The sequence below is a fragment of the Micrasema longulum genome, unplaced genomic scaffold (genome assembly GCF_059751315.1).
Source record: "Micrasema longulum isolate JH-2025_06_02 unplaced genomic scaffold, ASM5975131v1 h1tg000389l, whole genome shotgun sequence".
In the NCBI taxonomy this organism is placed as follows: Eukaryota; Metazoa; Arthropoda; class Insecta; order Trichoptera; family Brachycentridae; genus Micrasema; species Micrasema longulum.
In genome coordinates, this window is record NW_028277590.1 from 813,042 (window position 1) to 831,581 (window position 18,540).

General features: G+C 32.0%; 1 protein-coding gene across 1 annotated transcript; it reads right to left on the reverse strand.

The window, feature by feature from the left end:
• Positions 1–10,299: 10,299 nt before the first annotated feature.
• Positions 10,300–16,406, reverse strand: LOC148281972 (general odorant-binding protein 66-like). The gene is made up of 5 exons (XM_088225834.1): positions 16,339–16,406; positions 13,373–13,420; positions 12,343–12,423; positions 10,835–11,050; positions 10,300–10,490 (listed from the first exon to the last, which is right to left on the reverse strand). Exons 1-5 carry the CDS (start codon positions 16,378–16,380, stop codon positions 10,401–10,403), a joined length of 477 nt encoding a protein of 158 aa, XP_088081960.1. The 5' UTR covers positions 16,381–16,406; the 3' UTR covers positions 10,300–10,400.
• Between the last annotated feature and the right edge of the window lie 2,134 nt (positions 16,407–18,540).

Sequence of the window (18,540 nt, forward strand, 5' to 3'; positions counted from 1 at the left end):
AGTTTGAGAAAATTACAAGTACATGGACATATTCATGGATGTATTATGCAGAATATTATAATTTTATACAAAAATTTAAAACTAACTAAAAATTTACACTGTACTATGAAGAGAGGAGAGGAGAGGTGATGGGAAGGAAAGATGAAGGAGAAATGAATAACTCAAACATTTAGATAGTGACATTTCAATCATGATTTAAATGTAAATAAAGAACATTAGAGGGTAGATTATTCCACAATCGAGCAGCTAATACTATAATACTGTAAATATAGAATTAAGTTTGCACAACATATATAATTTTTACAAGTAATTATGTACGTTTCTTCTTAACGCCTAGAATCATCCATTTACGCATAAAATCATTTAAAAAAAAAAAAATTACTGAATTATACAATTCCACTTTTTTTCTTGTTCAATTATAATTTAATAAACATTCATTATTGATAGTTTTTTAAATCACGTAAATTATTTGTTAAAAATGTTATCGTGAACTTTTTAGTAATTCTTAAAAAGATCTCGCTTGAAAACATAGTAAATAAGTCTATTTAAGGACGAATTTTTAAAAAATCTTGACATTTTTATAATTTTATTTAAGCTGAATCAATTTTGTAACTCATTAATATAAAAAAAGTGATGTTAGAACTGAGCATTACCATTTTTTAAAAGGAATAACCCGCTAAACCTTTTCTTTATAGGCTTTTCAGCAAGTGGGAAATATGATATCGAAGGAAGTTATGACAAATATACCACAGATAAAAAAAATCACTAAGATAGACTGGATGTTGTCTTGAGGGAGTTATTATTAATGTTTTTTGTCCTAGCTTTAATTTTATTTGATTAGTACCTGTATTTATTATATGAAATTGTATTTACCATTGATAATTTAATAAATAAATAATAAATAAATAAACACCCAGACCAACTAAGATGAAAATCTTTCTGGGATTTTTTTTTCTTGTAACTGGCGGGAATCAAACCTGGGACCCCAGTTTCACAATTAGCTGTCTAACCAACTGCGCCACAGTACCTGTCTGGGTGACACATATCTATAGTTGAAATTTCCAGTCTATCGATGTCAGGAGAGCGATGAAGCCGGTTAAAGTGTATAGCCGGTTATGTCCTGGATGAACATCTCCAAAACGAAGGTCATTTTCAGGAGAAGTGTACAACTTTGGATTTTGTCTAAGGGAAGAGACCATTGCAGGACACTGCTGCGAGATATCGCATAGATTTATATACCATTAAGCGTGTTGTCCAGATGTACGAGTATATTGACATAGGTGTATATGTAATTTATTTAATGCTATTATTTAATAATGTGCGTGCTTTCACTTTCCATTATGTTGTATCCCAACTCGACACTGGGCTCTTAGCCTCATAGAGTTAGGGATACGTAATTCTTTTCTGTAACGTATGTGTATTTGTATAAATAAATAAATAAAAGATATTAATAAATATAATATTAAAGTTTAATTAATTTAAATTTGATGATTTTCAAAGCTTAGCACAAAAAAATGTAAAACTAAAACTTACGCTTGGTTTATCCACATAACAATGGCCGATGTCAATTTTCATGTATTCTGGAATAAGCATACAACAGTGTTCCGTCTGAAAACTCAAAACTTTTTTAGACAGATTACTAACTTTAAAATGCGTGTAGGTATAGGAACTGTTTACACAGGTGTATTTTGTATTTTTTTATATGAATATGAATGAACACCTTATGGTTCATTGTCGGTGTCATGTAATATTTTGACTCGACCAATATTTGTGTACTTTCAAAGGGCCACGTGTGCAAAAACTATAAGAATTACACAATATCTAAAACCATGAATGAATAGCCCGTTTTATCGGCTACTGTAAGTAGTTTGTCGTGAGTGGGGGAAAGGTTGCGAAGTGGAGTCACCACGCGGCGCTCGGGGGTCTAAATTTGGGCTTGGGTGGGCACGGCGCGCGCATAGTTCAGTTGTATTTCCGGAACGAGTTAGTTGATTTTAGTGATCGAGGTGTTCAAAAAACGTGAGTTATACGTTGATAACAAAAAGTATAAAAGTTACACTGGAAAGCAGAAAATATTAAGATATTGTGATAATGCCACGTCCTCAGAAGAGAACAAAGGTGGTGAAATCTGATACTCAGATCAAAATGCGTGCATTACGACTTACAAACGCAGAACTTGCTGGCTACGTCGATTGCAATAAAAGGAATTGGAAAGAAGACGCCAGCATTCGAATTGTGATGGTGGAAGTAGAAGTGGAACGCCCAGTACAAGGAGCGAGAGCGAACGACGTTTGGAACAACCTAACACTTCTTCATCGTGTCAACTTTCAACTTTCTTTTTGACAAACAAAACAAAAGAATCTCCCGATAAATAGAGTAAGGTATGAATTTCACATTCATGAAGCAAAGATCCGACGGGAGTATCAAGAATACTAACTGTATATATTTTTTTATCATTTGTAAAAAACCCAAGGGGCATTAATAAAAAACATACGAGCTAACGTAAAAATAAAACATAAAAAAAATAATTAGTAAATGTGCAGAAAGAAGATGTGAAATTATTAAAGATATGATAAAAAAGTTTAAAAAAATAAAGGTAAACACAAAAAAACAGTAATCATATAAACAAAAAATGCAAAGATATAATAAAAATAACAAACTTATATATAGTCTAAACGGTGTAGATTTGAAAGCCGTAAAACACCAGAAAGACGTCGGAATAACAATAACGGATTTTTTAAAATGGGAATGTCACATATTTTTATCAAAAAGAGTAAATCAACTTCAGGAGATTGGGTTAGAATAGTTATAATTTGATTGATTATTGGATGTTGTTATTGTATAATTACTTTAAAATATGTATGTATTTCAAATAATTTATAATATGTATAGTACGAGTATATTATTATATCATACTCGATTTAAAAATAAAAAAAAAATTAAGCACTCTTTAAGCTACATATATGTAGATGGCAGAAATGCCGTATAAATAAATATTTAACACAACGAAAAAACCAAATTCAACTATCTACTTGATAAAAAAAGCCTTCTCATATATAACACCGAATATGCTACTAAAAATATAGAAATCCTATATCTCGATTACGGGTTTCAGATATGGAATCCCTATTTTGTTGGGTATCAACTTGTTGGAAAGAGTTTTGGTAAGGTGCTAAGATTCGCACCCATGGCCATGTAAGAGTAGTGGCATTACATAAAGTTTTAACAATCGGAATTTCGTTTTGATCGAGTATAGTCTAGAGTACCAGACAACACGCATCGTGTTAAAAGCTGCTCCAGCAATTCCCAAGCGGGTTGCGAGTTCTTTGTGCGTATTACCATCCTTAGTTATGTGAACTCCCAAGTATTTAAAGCTATCAACTTTCTCGATCCTCTGCCCATTTTTATAGTGAGGCTGATCAGGGCCAGGACAAGATTTGTCGCACATAATCTGGGTATTATTGGTATTATGATGATTTTTTTTTATGCAATACTTTAGCTTTCATGAAAATAATTAGTTTTAGCTCTATTTGTATTTCAATAACTACTATTTAAAAACAGTTTTTTTTTATAATTTAGTAAGTTTGTTGTGTAATGCGAAAAAAGTGTACATTTCTGCTATATTCGTATTGAAATGACAAAATTAAAAAAATAAATTATTAGTGATAAATTAAAAAATATAATGTCTTCTAAAGCTATCAATACTTACAATTGGCAGTTTATTACAGTCATCTGGTACTTGTGCAAACTCAACCTTAAATGGAAACGTATACTCATATTAAAAAATTATAATCAATATTTTGTTTTTATTCCTTATTGTATTGATTCAAATTATTAAAAATATTTTTATACCTATCATCCGCAATGATCTAAATAATTATAAAAAATTACGTGATTCTGCCGTTGTCATATAGATGTCGATATTTATAGGAAAGTATTTGTGATATCGATAGTAAATAGTAGTATTAACCCAAACGGATGGTGAATTTTAAATGCGTAATTTATAAGTCAGGCACGAACGAAATTGCTTACACAAATCTAATTGACTGCGACAAAAGGAAAGAAAATTAAAATTATAATTTTTAATTTAATTTTCTGAAGGAAATTATTAAAATTAATAAAACAACCTAAATATCGAAACGAAACGTTTCGGTGTAGCGGGAAATAAATTAATATTGCAACAGTTTGTTCGCGAAGGATCGATAAATAAAAAAGAAATTTAAATTTGAAAGGTTTACGGGCATTTGTCTTCCTAATCCCGCGATCTTCCATTCACAATACCAATAGCCACAGGCTAGGCTACAACGCTAAACTATGAAAGGTCCGAATGGACTTAAGCTCGGGTTTCCTAGGACAGCGGTGCCCGTATTTTAACGGCCGTAGTGAACATTGATGCGGTTGACAGCCGTCGTAACGGTGACTAGAGAGTGGTTTCCTATAAAAATGGTGTTGATAACACCGTTAAAAAATAAAACCACTCTCTCATCACCACTACGACGGCTATCCACCGCATCACCGTTCACTACGGCCGTTAAGATACGGGCACCGCTGTCCTAGGAAACCCTAGCTTAAAGCTTAATACATCTGTCACAGAAATAAATTTAAGAGAAAAAATATTTGAAATAAAAACACCGGTAATTACAGTAAATATTATGCAATTTTATTGAAGTAAAATTTGCTACATGATTCAAGAATCAATCAAAAATACTATCTTATTTAACTTTCAATTTTCATTTCAATTTTTGTTTATTCAGAAAAACAGCAGCAATACAAAAAAATATACACAACATAAAAAAAAAAAAACATTAAATAAAGCCAAATCAGTTTTCCACACAAATTCAATTATAAAAATCCAGTTAAGCTAGATATTAATACATGTAGAAGTGCATGTGTGTGAGGGTGCGTGGGCAAGTGCGTGGAGTGTGGTGTTGGTAGGTATGTGAATATGTGTGCGAGTGTATATGGGTGTGGGGGTGGGTTTATGGACAGGGCGAGTGTGTGTTTGATATGAGTGAATAGAAACATCTTAAATTTATAACGTAAAAATATTTTTTTTATTAAGAAACGGATTTTTTTCAAATAATAGTTTTTTAATTCTTATTTAAAAAGTGGGTTTACTGCAGTTAAATATATCTATGCTATTGAAAAATAAATTGTAATTACGCGCCAAAAGAATCAGAGGAGATTCCTGTGCATAGTTGGTGCGAACTGTAGGTACATGGAAAAGAGATAGATTCGTGTGACGAGTGCGGTAGCCAGGTACATTAAGGTCCAACTCAGAAACCAGAACAGGACTATCAAGACGTCCATTAAGAATGTCATGTAAAATCCCCATATCTAATACCAAATGACGATCCTCAAGACTATATTCTGTTTATGACAATAAGTTTTATAGTTAAGGTCCGAAAATCTGGATCTCCAATTGAGGTGTCTCAAAAATGTTTGCTGAATATTTTCAATCCTTACCTTGTGTGTGGAATACTGAGGAGACCACACAGAGGACGCATATTAAAGGAGACTGCGATACTATACTTAGTTGAAAATATTAATTGAATTATTGATGTGAAACCCAATCTTGCTAAGAAATTACGAAGCGTTGCATTCGAATAAATGTGAATTTCAGTAAAAATTAGAGCATTATTTAATTGTATGAAGAAGTTTATCGAAAATTTATAAAAATGTGTTTTAACAAAAGTGAATAACTTTAAAACGTCACAAGATCTAGTGTTTAGAATAGCCAATCAATAATTATGTGTTTTGATTTCAGAGTAATAATTCGCTCCCGTTTAAAGAGATGCCCTAAATTAGTTGGGTTACCAAGAGTTCTTTTTAAACAATATTTTTTTTGTTGTTATTCGCGTTTATAATGCGGTATTATTTATTAACAAGCTTATTGTTTATGAATTATTTTTGAATTTGATATGCACTTACAACTTTTGTATTAGGTTTATCATAATCCTGTGAATTCACTGCCAAAATCTGTAAAATAAATAAGATTATCACCTAGCTTTGCAAAAACTCCTAACCTAGTTTTGTTAACTGCGTTAGTCTAAATATAAGTGGAGTAAAACTATAAACGTATTTTTATTATTATAATTAAAATGCAGTTCCGCCAACAAATGTCAGTAGAAAAACTTAATCAATTAATATATAATTGTGTGATCAGCTGGCTGAGAGAATTTACTAAGAGTTTTTCATTATTTTCACATGGAGAAACAAGAACATAAATCACATCAAGTTTTTTTTTACAAGGATACCGGGGCCATACGCTCTTTTAGATTTTTTATTTTAATTTCTGTTTTTTTTTTTAAACTTACGAGCATAGCGAATATAGCGATAAATGCAACGGGTATCATTGTAACTTGTTGAATAACACGCTACACTGATAACTGACATGCAAGCGATATCTTTTATAAGGAGTCTGTGTCGCATTCGGTTAATAAGGATATGTGTATAGACGGGGTCCACGTTCGTGTCGTGCGCGGTAAGAGCTGCTTAGTCTCACACCCGATTAACCCTAGCAGTTAGTGTTGTTCATGTCGCTTCAATGCGCGAGATCGGTGTTTCGATTTCTAGTATAATACAAATTTTATTTTCGTCTTATCGTAGAGTTATAGCTGATTTGTTATTTGTTGAGAACGGACGCAGCCAACTCCGGTGACAACTGTCGTCAAGCGGAGGCGATACGTTAAGCCAGGCCGTATACTACGGATGCCTCCTGAGAGCCTTGCCTACTTTAAAAGGCATCAGGTTCTCGACGTCCTGGACGTTCACTGCTGACTGTTCTCGGCCAGTTTATGTCAGAGCTTCGGGACGATAACCTGACTTAGGAGGACGCAAAGAAGTTGGCAGCCGATAGAGATGCTCGGAGGCTCTTTGTAGATACCATATACTCCAACTAGGGAGCGGACATTGTGATGATAATGAGGTTACACAAAATCAAACTTATTCTATTAGACCAGTTAAACTTCTTTATTATATTGCATGCTAAAGTACAACGGGGTACAATATGAATATTTAATTAACATAACTGTAGTAAAGTATATTTTTAATGGGTTTTAAAGTATTTTTAAGATAAATAAAGGTGTTATAAAGGTGCTAAACTTGCTTTGTTTCTTTGTTGTTCTCAATATGTGTTTTTTTTAATGTTAATATTATTTATGTCCCGAATTGAGTTGTCGTAACTCCTGGGAATGTAATTCAATGTATTATACCTGCAAAATACTTCGTGAAAGTAAAAAAAAAAACGGTCTAAATAAGCAATAACAAATCAAAAGATAGTGGGATTTGCATCTTAGTCTCATTGGAATCCCGACAAAGAGACGGGTAAGCCTCGAAACCAGTATACATACAATAGTCGATGAGTGGTTGTATACAAATAATATTTATGAATATTTATGAAATACGTTTATTTAGTATTTTGACTCGACATGGACTTTCTAGCGAGTCGAGCAAGTATTATTCATTCCTTAGTGTCATTCATTGAATTTTCCATCTTTTCATTTGTGTTATTTTGCGATTTTTTTAGACGCCAATCTGTATCATATTTGAAATTACATTTATAGTCTGAAATGCATTTAAAAAATACATTTTATCAGTCATGGAATATTTGGAAAAAAATAAAACAATATGGAAGTTAAGGCTTTTACAAAGCTTATGATCTGTCGTTGGCAGGTTTAAATTAACAGTTTATACTCATATTTACCATTTTGTCTATATTTTAACATTCATTTGTCATCGATTTTTTTATCTGTTGATCTTTGTGACGTAAAAGTGCTGCAACCTTTTTATTGATGTGGGTCACAAAACCACAAAATTATTTCACCTTCTAGGAAACGCACAAGAGTACTTTTAAACTTATTTTTATGTCTGTTAAATCAACGATATTTCGAGTTTATTCAAATATTTGTAGACATAATGAGATATATGTGTTTTAAAAGGGAATATGGATGTCTTATCATTTACAAATATGACCTAAAATTGGCTGACTACCTGACTCAAAAATATTTTGAGCATGTTTAAACCTTGTAGAAAAGTCTTAGTGCTGGTTTTAACCCTGTAGGCGTGTAGGAGATTTTTTTAGATGGGGGTTGCATTTATTATTTACCCTACTTATTCTGCACAAACTTTATATTTCTTTAAGTTGATTTTTTTCTGCTTTCAAAAAACTTCTGTTTTCTCCTTCAGGAGGGATATTTTATGGTGGACCAAACCAGGAACTTCTCAGCATTTCCTTTCGTAAAAAGGAAACCACATGAAATTATTCAGAAGAAGCCGGCCTGTTGACAGTCATCAACAGGTTTATAAAGTTTGACAGGATTCTCTATTTCATCAAAAGTGGAGAACCCTTTAGATAAGGAAACGGAAGTATAAATATTAGAGGGCTTAAGACCTGTCACTGACTGGTTAAGGTGACCACAGTACACGATGTGTAAAATTAACCATTATTTCTATTGTCGAACATCCAAATTACTTAAATCTTCGAATATCATCTACAACCAATAAAGGTTTCAGCTTTTTTATTTTGCGAAAATTAAAAGTTGAAAGAATTGACGATAAATAACTAATTGACTAAGTGAATAACATTGTAATTTATGCACCTTAATAGGTTCATAAATATATAAAAAAAATAATTGAAAAGGAAATATTGGCGTTCTTATTATTTACCCAAATATTAAGATGTTTGAGGCCATTGTAAATAACTCACCTTTAGAAAATGGGAATAAGGTAGAGTGGGGTTCGAACCTCGGACCTCTGATCCGTGAGTCCGCAACATTAGCCACGGGACTACAATCTGATTTAATTTTGTTATTTATTTTTCATTATTTTTATTCGATTTTAATACTCCTTTGTTAAAACACAAAAAAAAATAAAACAGGAGAAACATGTCATTGGCCAATTAAGCAATTGAAAATGAAATAAATAATGATTAATAAATTAATTCGGCTGTAGATTTCTTCATTAAAATAATTAACACTTCTTTTTTAAATTTTGGTACTCCGGTTTTGTATTTTTTTTATCTTATAATTGCGATATCATTTACTTATTTTTTGCATTTTTTTACATTTTTCTAAATATTATTTGAAAACATAAATTATATGTACTTTTTTTTCGCTCCTTATATTTAAGTTAGTAGTAATTATTATTACACAACTATGTAGTGTTATCATATGTTTTAATGTAAATGATCTTTACCGACAAGCCATATTAATTGTCTTGGTGAGTCCTGTAAAACAAAAATGATTTTAAAAATGTTTTTAAAAAATAATAAAAATGTAATATTGTATGTAAATAATAAATAAATAAATAAATAAAAAAAATAAAAAAATTGCGCCTTGCAAGTAGGCAATCTAACAAACAGTAAAATTACTTCCTGAACTGTTTTAAATGCCGTATGCCGAGGGTATCCTATCGCTTTCATTAGAACCAAAACTACGTTTTTGATAAGAATAGAGTTGATTTTTGCAGCGTTGCTGTGTGCGTTTACTTGCATTAAATACTGTCTGTTTACATTACAGTATTTATATAAATTATTACACCAATTTAGATAATTATTACGATTATTTTATTCAAAAATTATTTAACTCAAAGAGCCTACAGGCATCTCTGTCGGTCGCCAGCTCTTCCCAAGTCAGGTTCGGGTTCTGTAATTCTGACACGAACTGCAGTGAAACAGTCAGCATCAGACGTTCAGGATGAAGAGAACCTGTTGCCTTAAGAGGCATCCACAGCATATGGCCCAGCCAACCGTAACCCCTCTGCTTGATGACAGTTGTTACCGGAGTTCGCTGCGTCCGTTCTTTTAGTACTACATTTCTTACAAAGTCAAACCACCGCGCGCCCAAGATTCTTATGAGACATCTATTCTTAAAACTCAGTATTTTTCTGTTTTGTCCCCTAGTGAGGTGACAGGCCTCCGTGGTGTAGTGGTCACTCACACGCTTGACTCACACACGGGAGGTTCCGGGTTCAATTCCAGGTGAGAACACAAAAAAATAAATGTGATTTTTCTCAAGTCTGGGTGTACTGTGATGTGATTCACAACTGTAATTGAGCCTCCTGGTCTGTTGTTGTGCAAAAAAAATGAAAATGAAATGAGAAAATAAGAAATAAGACACGATTCACATCCATAGAGGAGAATAAGTGTTATGCAAGCGTTATAATTTAGGTGGCATTTAGTTTTCACTGGATTCACTTTAGATCTCTTGACAGCCTTCATTCCTAGCCGCACTCTTTTTGAAAGCAATAACTTATTGATATGTAATACTAGTAAACAGTTTTAAATATTAAAAAAAAGAGTAAGCAGCATAGTAGTTTCATTTATTATTATTTATTGTGATTGGGTTATATTTTAAACTTACATATTTTAAAAGTGTTTTATTTTTTTAGAAAAGAGGTTATTAAAATAGTGGAGGCAAAGGACATGCTTGCATGAATGATTTAAGCGCTGTACATTCTCCGGAATTTCGCCATTGGCTGGATGGACAACTCTGAAAAAATAAGAAACATATTCAAAATAAAAAACGTGTACATGTATTTATATATACAGTACCCGGCAGTTAAATAAATTAAGCATAACTTAAACATGTTTATTATTGTCCATTGTGATCGCTCAAATACTTAGCATGTTTTTAAGAACGTCGATAGTTATTTGTGATTAAGCTACAAGGTAAGTTATATTTGGAGCAACTACGATGAATAAATGAGTTTTGAACATTGTTTACTCGTATTTTGTGCAATAGTTTTTTAACCTGTCGTTTTGATTTGACGAGACAATTATTTTTGTCATCACTGTAAATTAAAAACGAATAATATAGAATCTGTTTCTACTTACTGTAATCATGGCATGGGTCATACAGAGCAGGAAGCTTTGTCCTTCGCACTTGGTATTTTCACTTTGCGTAAAACAGGAAGATAATGCAGAGTCTATGATGCTGGCCCAATCAGCAGAAAGGCTTTGCTTAACATAATTAGTGGTCGCGGCTTTGTCTATTTTATTATCTGCTCCCAAAAGGTTAGCCTTATTTAGCAAGCAATTGAAGGAGTTACACTGAAACATGAACATATTATATTTAAAAAATAATGAACTGTATAAATATTACAAAATATAAATAGTAGCTGAATTAATTATTTGAAAATTGTGAATACGTATATTTTACAATGATGTTTCTAACGCTACTACCGTCACGCCAAATCAAAGGCAGAGAGGATGGACCGCCACACAAGTCTATTCTGACAAGCATTCCCAGATTCTTCCATATTCATACATCTTGTCATACATGCCCTTGGGTTGTTTCTGCTTTCGACATGACCAGACTTAAGATTTCTGTTTATCTGATCATGTTACGACTTTCTTGGTCGTCCCGCCCTACGTTACTATTCATTCTTGACATATGTGTATATCTGTTTTATCATTCTTTTGTCGTTCATTCGTTCTACATGACCAAATCATCTCAGTGATCTTTTCTTTATCTTACCAATTAAATATGTTACAGATTTGCACTTTCGCCTCATTTTATCATTTGCAACTGTCATATATTGTTTTCCCACACATAAGAGATCGCAATTTGACAGCGTTTACTTTCATTTTATCCTTTCTCTGCCAGTTCCATGTTTCAACGTCACGTGTTGAAGTCGATGAGTTTTTCTGACAAAAATAATGAGGAAGTTCAGTGGTTTTTTTTATTGTTTTTTTCTTATTAGACTATCAAAATAAGCCATTTTTATGTATCGATTTTTATCGTTAATTTTTTAAAAAGTTTTGTAATTTTTACTCGGCCCGTGACGTCACTAGTTCCTGTCGGGAGTTGACCTTACATTTAAAAGCAGAGTAGTCCCGTAGATATCGAACTAAACTAAACTTAAAAAACAATGGCTTCCCGGAAACCGAAATCTATCACAGCACATGTCAATTCTATAACTGATTGAATAATTTACAAGAATTTGTGACGTTGTTCAAAGTACTGAATTTTTTGGACCATAAGAAGCACTTTTTATTTGGTAAATTCAACCAAAATTTAGGGTGTGTTTTATGGTCCGATTCGTCTTATTATTAAAAAAAAAAAAAAACTAAAAATCCTATCGTCAGATGCGTCTTATCGTCCGCAAAATACGATAGTTTATTTTTATTGTATTTATTTTTGTAATTTTTTTCATACATTTTCTAGAAACTTCGCCTTAAAATTAAATTCTTTAATTTTTACCGCGTTTTTAAAACAGGAAAAGAAAAAATATGCAATTTCCCGCAGCACTGAACATCGTCGTTGAAAAAAATATATTTCAGTTGAGTTAGTTTTAATACGATGTTTTTCAAAGCTTAACACAAAAAAGTATAAAACTTACGCTTGGTTTACCCTCATTATGACAAGCGTCCATCATGTCCTTTGTGATGTATTCTGGAACATTCATACAACAAGCTTCCGTCTGAAAACTCAAAACTTGTTAAGACAGATTACTTTTTTATTGGGGTTTTAAAAACGAACAAAAATACTCTTAGGGATAGGTGCAGGCTGTTAATAATCTCATGTACGTATTTATATTTCGGCAATTGGCCGAGTAAGAGAAAATGCTGATTTGTTTAAATTCTCCGTCCGCTTCCTCGTCAGTAAAATAACGTGTATCTTATAAAAGTCCACAGTCGAAATTGTCTTCCCTTCCCAAAACTTCTCAAATTAAGATAGTCAGGAATCAAAACTCACTTGTGGAATATATACCTTGTACATTATAAGTAAGGTCAAAAATACTATAACTACCATAAGAAGGTCAGCTTTGGCTCTTTACGTATTTAATAAATTTATTGTTTTTTATAATTGTCATGCTATGTCTCGTATAGTTAGTATAGTCACCATGTAATTTTGAATGTTGATTTTAAAATCTTTCTCCGAATATTGTTATTGAAAGTAAAATAAGTAAGGTGGTGTTGTCTATTGTATGGTATTTTTGACTGCCCTGCATTTATCCTCGTTTTTCTAATGTAGTGGTGTTGTCTGGTATTTGTGTATGCCAGTAGTTTTGGTTAATGTCATCTCATCGTCTTGTACGTTTTCTAGTGCAATTTCGTGTACAACATTTAACGTCTCAAAATTCGTTAAGTATATAATGTCAAAATGGCGTGTTTCTTCATACAGTTCAGTCGTATGGGTCTAGCAGAGTAAGTTTTTTATTAGTTTAATTATTTAATTTTGTTTGCCTTTGTATCCTTTTATATCTGTCTTGTTGAAGTTATAGTTATTAAGTAATGTGATGTTATATGCATAAGAAAAAAAGTTACATTTTCACTATTTTCGTTTTCAAATAACAAAATTTAAAAAAATATTGTTTTGTGATAGCTTGAAACAAAATGATTATGTATTCTAAAGCAATCAATACTTACAACTATTGGCGGTTTTTTACAGTCATCGGGCACTTGCGCAAACACAACCTTAAATGGAAAAATATTATCATATAAAAATACATATTAATTGATGTATTGTTTTTTTTTACAAATTATTTCATTTAATCGGGTTGTGGTCCCGTGGCTAGTGTTGTTGACTTACGGGCTAGAAGCCCGAGGTTCAATCCCCACTCTACCCCAGCTTGATTTCCATTGTCTAATAGTGAGTTATTTAAAACTCGTTGAAAATGGCCACCAAAATTGAAATATTTGTGTAAATTATAAGAACGCTAATATTTCTTTTGATAAAAAAATAATTTAAAAAATGTATTGATTCAAATAAAAAAATATATTTATATATACTTCTTCTTATCGGCAATGATCGAAATAAATATAAAAAAAAGGGATGCATCGATACTTGATTCTGTCGATATCATATCGATACTGATCTTCGATATCATATCGATATTGATATTCTCAAACTTCTCGGTTTTATCAATAGAGTGACGACGGACTTCAAAAATATTAATACAATCAAAACTCTTAAATGCTCACTAGTTCGACCCTATTTAGAATACGCTTCTCCTATTTGGTCTCCATTCTACAAGACTCATATTGACCTTATCGAGTCTATCCAACACCGTTTTCTAAGAAAAGTGGCATGGTTGCTCGGATTACAAAGGGGTAATTATTCCTATTTTGAAATAGAGCAATCTCATAATCTGTCTTCATTGGAGAGACGTAGAACTGAGATGGACCTTATATGCATTTTCAAAATACTTAATGCTATAAGTGATGTCCCATCTCTGTTGCAATCAATTTCTTTTCATGTTCCCAACCGTATCACCAGAAGTCAAAATCTGCCATTTATTAAATCTTCTAAGAGCAACTTTCGTTTTTATGCCACAATATCTAGAATGTGTAGATTAGTCAATTCATCACACGACTTGGAATTTTTTGGGATAGATCTTCCGGCTTTTCGTATATCTCTTTGCTACTAAACAGTGTGGGATGAAGTTGGATTGGCATGGTTTAGCTCGAAGTCTGATGTCTTTCGTTTTTATGAATATATTGTATACAATTATTGTCGTGCCCTTGTTTGTCTTTTCTACTTAGATTTATGTTCTTTTTGTTCAGTTTCTTGTATTTATGTTTATTAATGTAACTGTTGTTATTGGCTTAGGCCGAATATATAATAAATAAATAAATAAATTCATAGAAATGTATTGGTGATATCGATGCCGGTACCGGAACAAAAAGTGAATTTGAAAGGTGTAATTTGTACGTAAGGCACAAAAATAAAAGGAAATAAAATGGAAACTGTAATTTTTAATTTAACTTTTAGAAGTTAATATTTAAAATTAATATAATTTAGCTAAATAAGGTTTTTCAAAGTACGAAATTTAAAATGTATAAATGTATCGGGAATTAAATATGACTGATTCTGATAAATTGAAAATACCAAAATATCGCCTGGTATCGTATTCCTAATAAAAATAATCACACGAAAACGGAAACATTAACATAATTTATGAAATGTGTACACATAATATTCAATAAAATGAAATCAGTATCCACTGAAAAAACGAAGCTCAAGATAAGTATTTAATTGTGTTGTGAATTATATGTATTTTCCTTTCCAAACTATATTTATTGAGCTTTACAACAAACGCTAACGAAATTGCTGTACTTTTTCACGCAGGCGCAATTATCAATCAAAATATTATTAAAATAAAATAAAACGATTGTTTCCACAAATAAATACAAATAATACTGCAATCATCGAATAATTTATTAAAAAAATAGGAACCTACGTATTATTTAAATTTTGTGAATGACTTTTTAATCTAAGTAGTCAAGTTTAAACGGCATGGCAATTAGATGACCAGTTTACTATTCTGAACCGCTCTCGCAGCCGAAGAAAACATGTTTATTTCATGTGTTTATATTCATTATTTTGTTTACCTTTGAACCAAAACATTTCGACAAACTCAAAATATTGTTAAAATATATGTTTAAAATGGATTCTGTCACACTGTGTAGCATTCATTCACCATTCTGTCTATGTTTTAACATCCATATTTTTTCAATCGGCCCATCTGTTGATTTTTGTGAACATGAAACCTTTACTGATGGGAGTGAGATTCATCAGGCTGAATTACTTCTCTTGCATACTAGGCAACGCGCAACGCCTGAAATTATCTTTCAATTTTTATACTTCTTCGACCAGTTGATTTTATCAACAACATGATCAAGAGATGGAACAATTAAAGAAGTATGGATGTTCAAACAGGTAGATTGGTGAATGTCACAGGTCATCAGCTTTATTACTGGGAACATATTCTTCATTTCTGTTCTAACCAATTATTATTAATCATTTCCTAGGGGGGGCAATCTATTCCTTATCTACGAAGATTTGGGTATAATCAAAATAGATAAGATTAGACAATTTTTTTTAAAGAGTCAAAGTCACATTTCTGGCTATGCGGATACAAGAGTAGATCCCAGCAGAATGCTCGTACGAGGTTTTCCTGTAATTTAATTGTTTAATTCCAAAAACACGTACGACGTTTGCTCAGAGGAATTTCTCTTTTGTGGCCCCGAGAGTGTTCAATGTCCTGGACGAACATATTAAGTTCTCCAAAACGAAAGCCATTTTCAGAAAGAGTCTGGATTGTGTCTAAGGGAAGAGACCATTGCAGGAGACTGATGCGAGATATTGCATAGATTTATACACTATTAAGCGTGTTGTTCAGATGTTTATTGAAAAATGTGTATATTTATGTTACAATATTTCATTTTTATTGTTGCTATTATTCAATTATGTACACGCTTCCACTTTCCATTATTTTGTATCCCAACTCAACACAGGGCCCTTGGCCTCATAGAGTTTGGGATACGTTATTTTTTTTTTGTAATATACACAATATGTATTTGAATGATTAAAAAATGAAAATTATAATTACCGTTGCAAAATACAGAACTACAACGACATTAGTTGCCACCATGTTGTCGGTTTGCGCACGTAGATATATTTGCGACCACTATTAACCAATATAGTTTTTATATAGTTAACACACATTATAAATATGAACGTAATTTTAGTAATAACACAATTTGTCATGATTTTTAATGTTGATTTATAACACATTTTTATGATTACTTCCGTAACATTATATATTTATTGAAGCAGATGAAAAGAACCGGGTGTATTGCGGCATTATTGTTTTATGATTTATTTATTTGTTTGTTTTAAAAAATATATTTGAATAAATTTACGGACAGAGTCCATTTTAAACATATATTTTAACAATATTTTGAGTTTGTCGAAATGTTTATGTTTAAAGGTAGGCAAAATAATGAATGTTACACAATGTGCAAAGTGGCCAATTAAACCAGCCAACGACAGATCGTAAGCCCTGTAAATGCCTAGACTTTCATATTCCCTTCTCTAAAATTTTCTCAATCTCTGTCGTAATTTGTAAATATACTTCAACAAAAAATACAATTATATACAGTTCAGTAACAAATAACTGGAAACGAAAAATAAACGGAAAAGCAAAAAAAAATATATGGGATTCAGGTTCATTACAGGTGTATAGAATTTATTGAATACTATTATTCTTGTCATTTTTTAATCGGGTTGTGGTCCCGTGGCTAGTGTTGCGGACTCATGAATCAGAGGTCCGAGGTTCGAACCCCACTCTACCCCAGCTTGATTTCCATTTTCTGAAAGTTAGTTATTTACTACTCGTCGAAAACGGTCACGAAAATTAAAATATTTTGGTAAATTATAAGAACACTAATATTTAATAATATATATTTATATTTTATTTATTTACGTTTCTTTTGTTAACATTTTAGTGCATTTTTTTATTCCATGTATCGCTAAATTTATCAAAACAAAAACACCACATAGGCATTGCCTGTGCATGGGTATAGATACTTATGAAATCTATGGTGTGAATTACAGTTATTGATTTGTAAAGCTAATACGTTTAAAACCACAATATTCAGAACTGGATTTTCGTTATCAAGTCTGATCATTCTGGGTACAGGTGCCCGGAAACCATAATAAGTCTCTTAATGTTTATGTAGGAAAAACAGGTAGGGGTTATTTATTTATTTATTTGACACTTTATATACATATACAATAAATATACATATAAGGGCGGGCATATTGCCTTAAAGCAATTTCTTCCTACCTACCCAAACCGTTCAGTTTGAGAAAATTATAAATACATGGACATATTGAATCTTACAATTTTATACAAAAATTAAAAGCAAAGATTAACAAAAATAATTATTTATATATAAAATTAAAAAAGGGAATGGGAAGGAAAGAAGAAGGATAAAGGAACAATTTAAATATTTAGATAGTGACATTTCAATCTTGACTTAAATGTAAATCAAGAAGGGCCGCCCCTAACATTAGTGGGTAGATTATTCCACAATCGAGCGCCTACTACTGTGAAAGAGGAGGCAAAAAAATTAGAGCGATGACAGGGTATTAAAAGGGTTCTCTCGTTACTAGAACGAAGAGATAGTCCGTGTTGTGAAAGAGGTTGGATGAGCTCTCTCAGATAAACAGGCGAAGTGGGATTATTTAAAATATTGTGAAGAAGTGATAGAATGTGAATGTTTCTTCTATGCCTGATACTGAGCCAGTGTAGTTGCGTGCGATACTCGGTTATGTGGTCAAATTTGCGAAGATTAAAGATATAACGAATACAAATATTTTGCAGTCGTTCTAACTTATCTAGCAATTCAGAGTTAGCATCTGGATAACATACATCCGCGTAGTGAAGGAGTGGAAGAAGTAAGCTCTGGACTAATGTTTGCGTAACATTGATTGGCAAGAAATTCTGTAATCTTTTAAGTGAGTGCAAACTGCTATAAGGTTTACGACTAACTTCGTTAACCTGAATGCCACCCTAAATGCTTATGAATGATAATACCTAAGTTTTTGACTGAAGTCATGAATGGAATTTCTGTACCGTCTATTTTGAAAAGAGGGAGTGTGGAAAAATTCACAAGGTTAGAGAATGGTTGGGATACCAAATAAACTATTCAGTATTTAAAGATGCAGATTAAATCTGCATTAAATCGACGTTTTGAAAGATAGCCCAACGAAAAGTTTCTGAACCATCAAAATGGTAGATGCCTAG

Bases quoted from the DNA above. Each gene is read 5' to 3' on its own strand.
- LOC148281972 (XM_088225834.1), bottom strand. From the start codon at position 16,380: ATGGTGGCAACTAATGTCGTTGTAGTTCTGTATTTTGCAACG. The intron at 13,421-16,338 runs GTAATTATAATT...TTTCCATTTAAG, and splicing joins TAGTTCTGTATTTTGCAACG to GTTGTGTTTGCGCAAGTGCC. The intron at 11,051-12,342 runs GTAAGTTTTATA...TTCATGTTTCAG, and splicing joins ATAATGAGGGTAAACCAAGC to TGTAACTCCTTCAATTGCTT.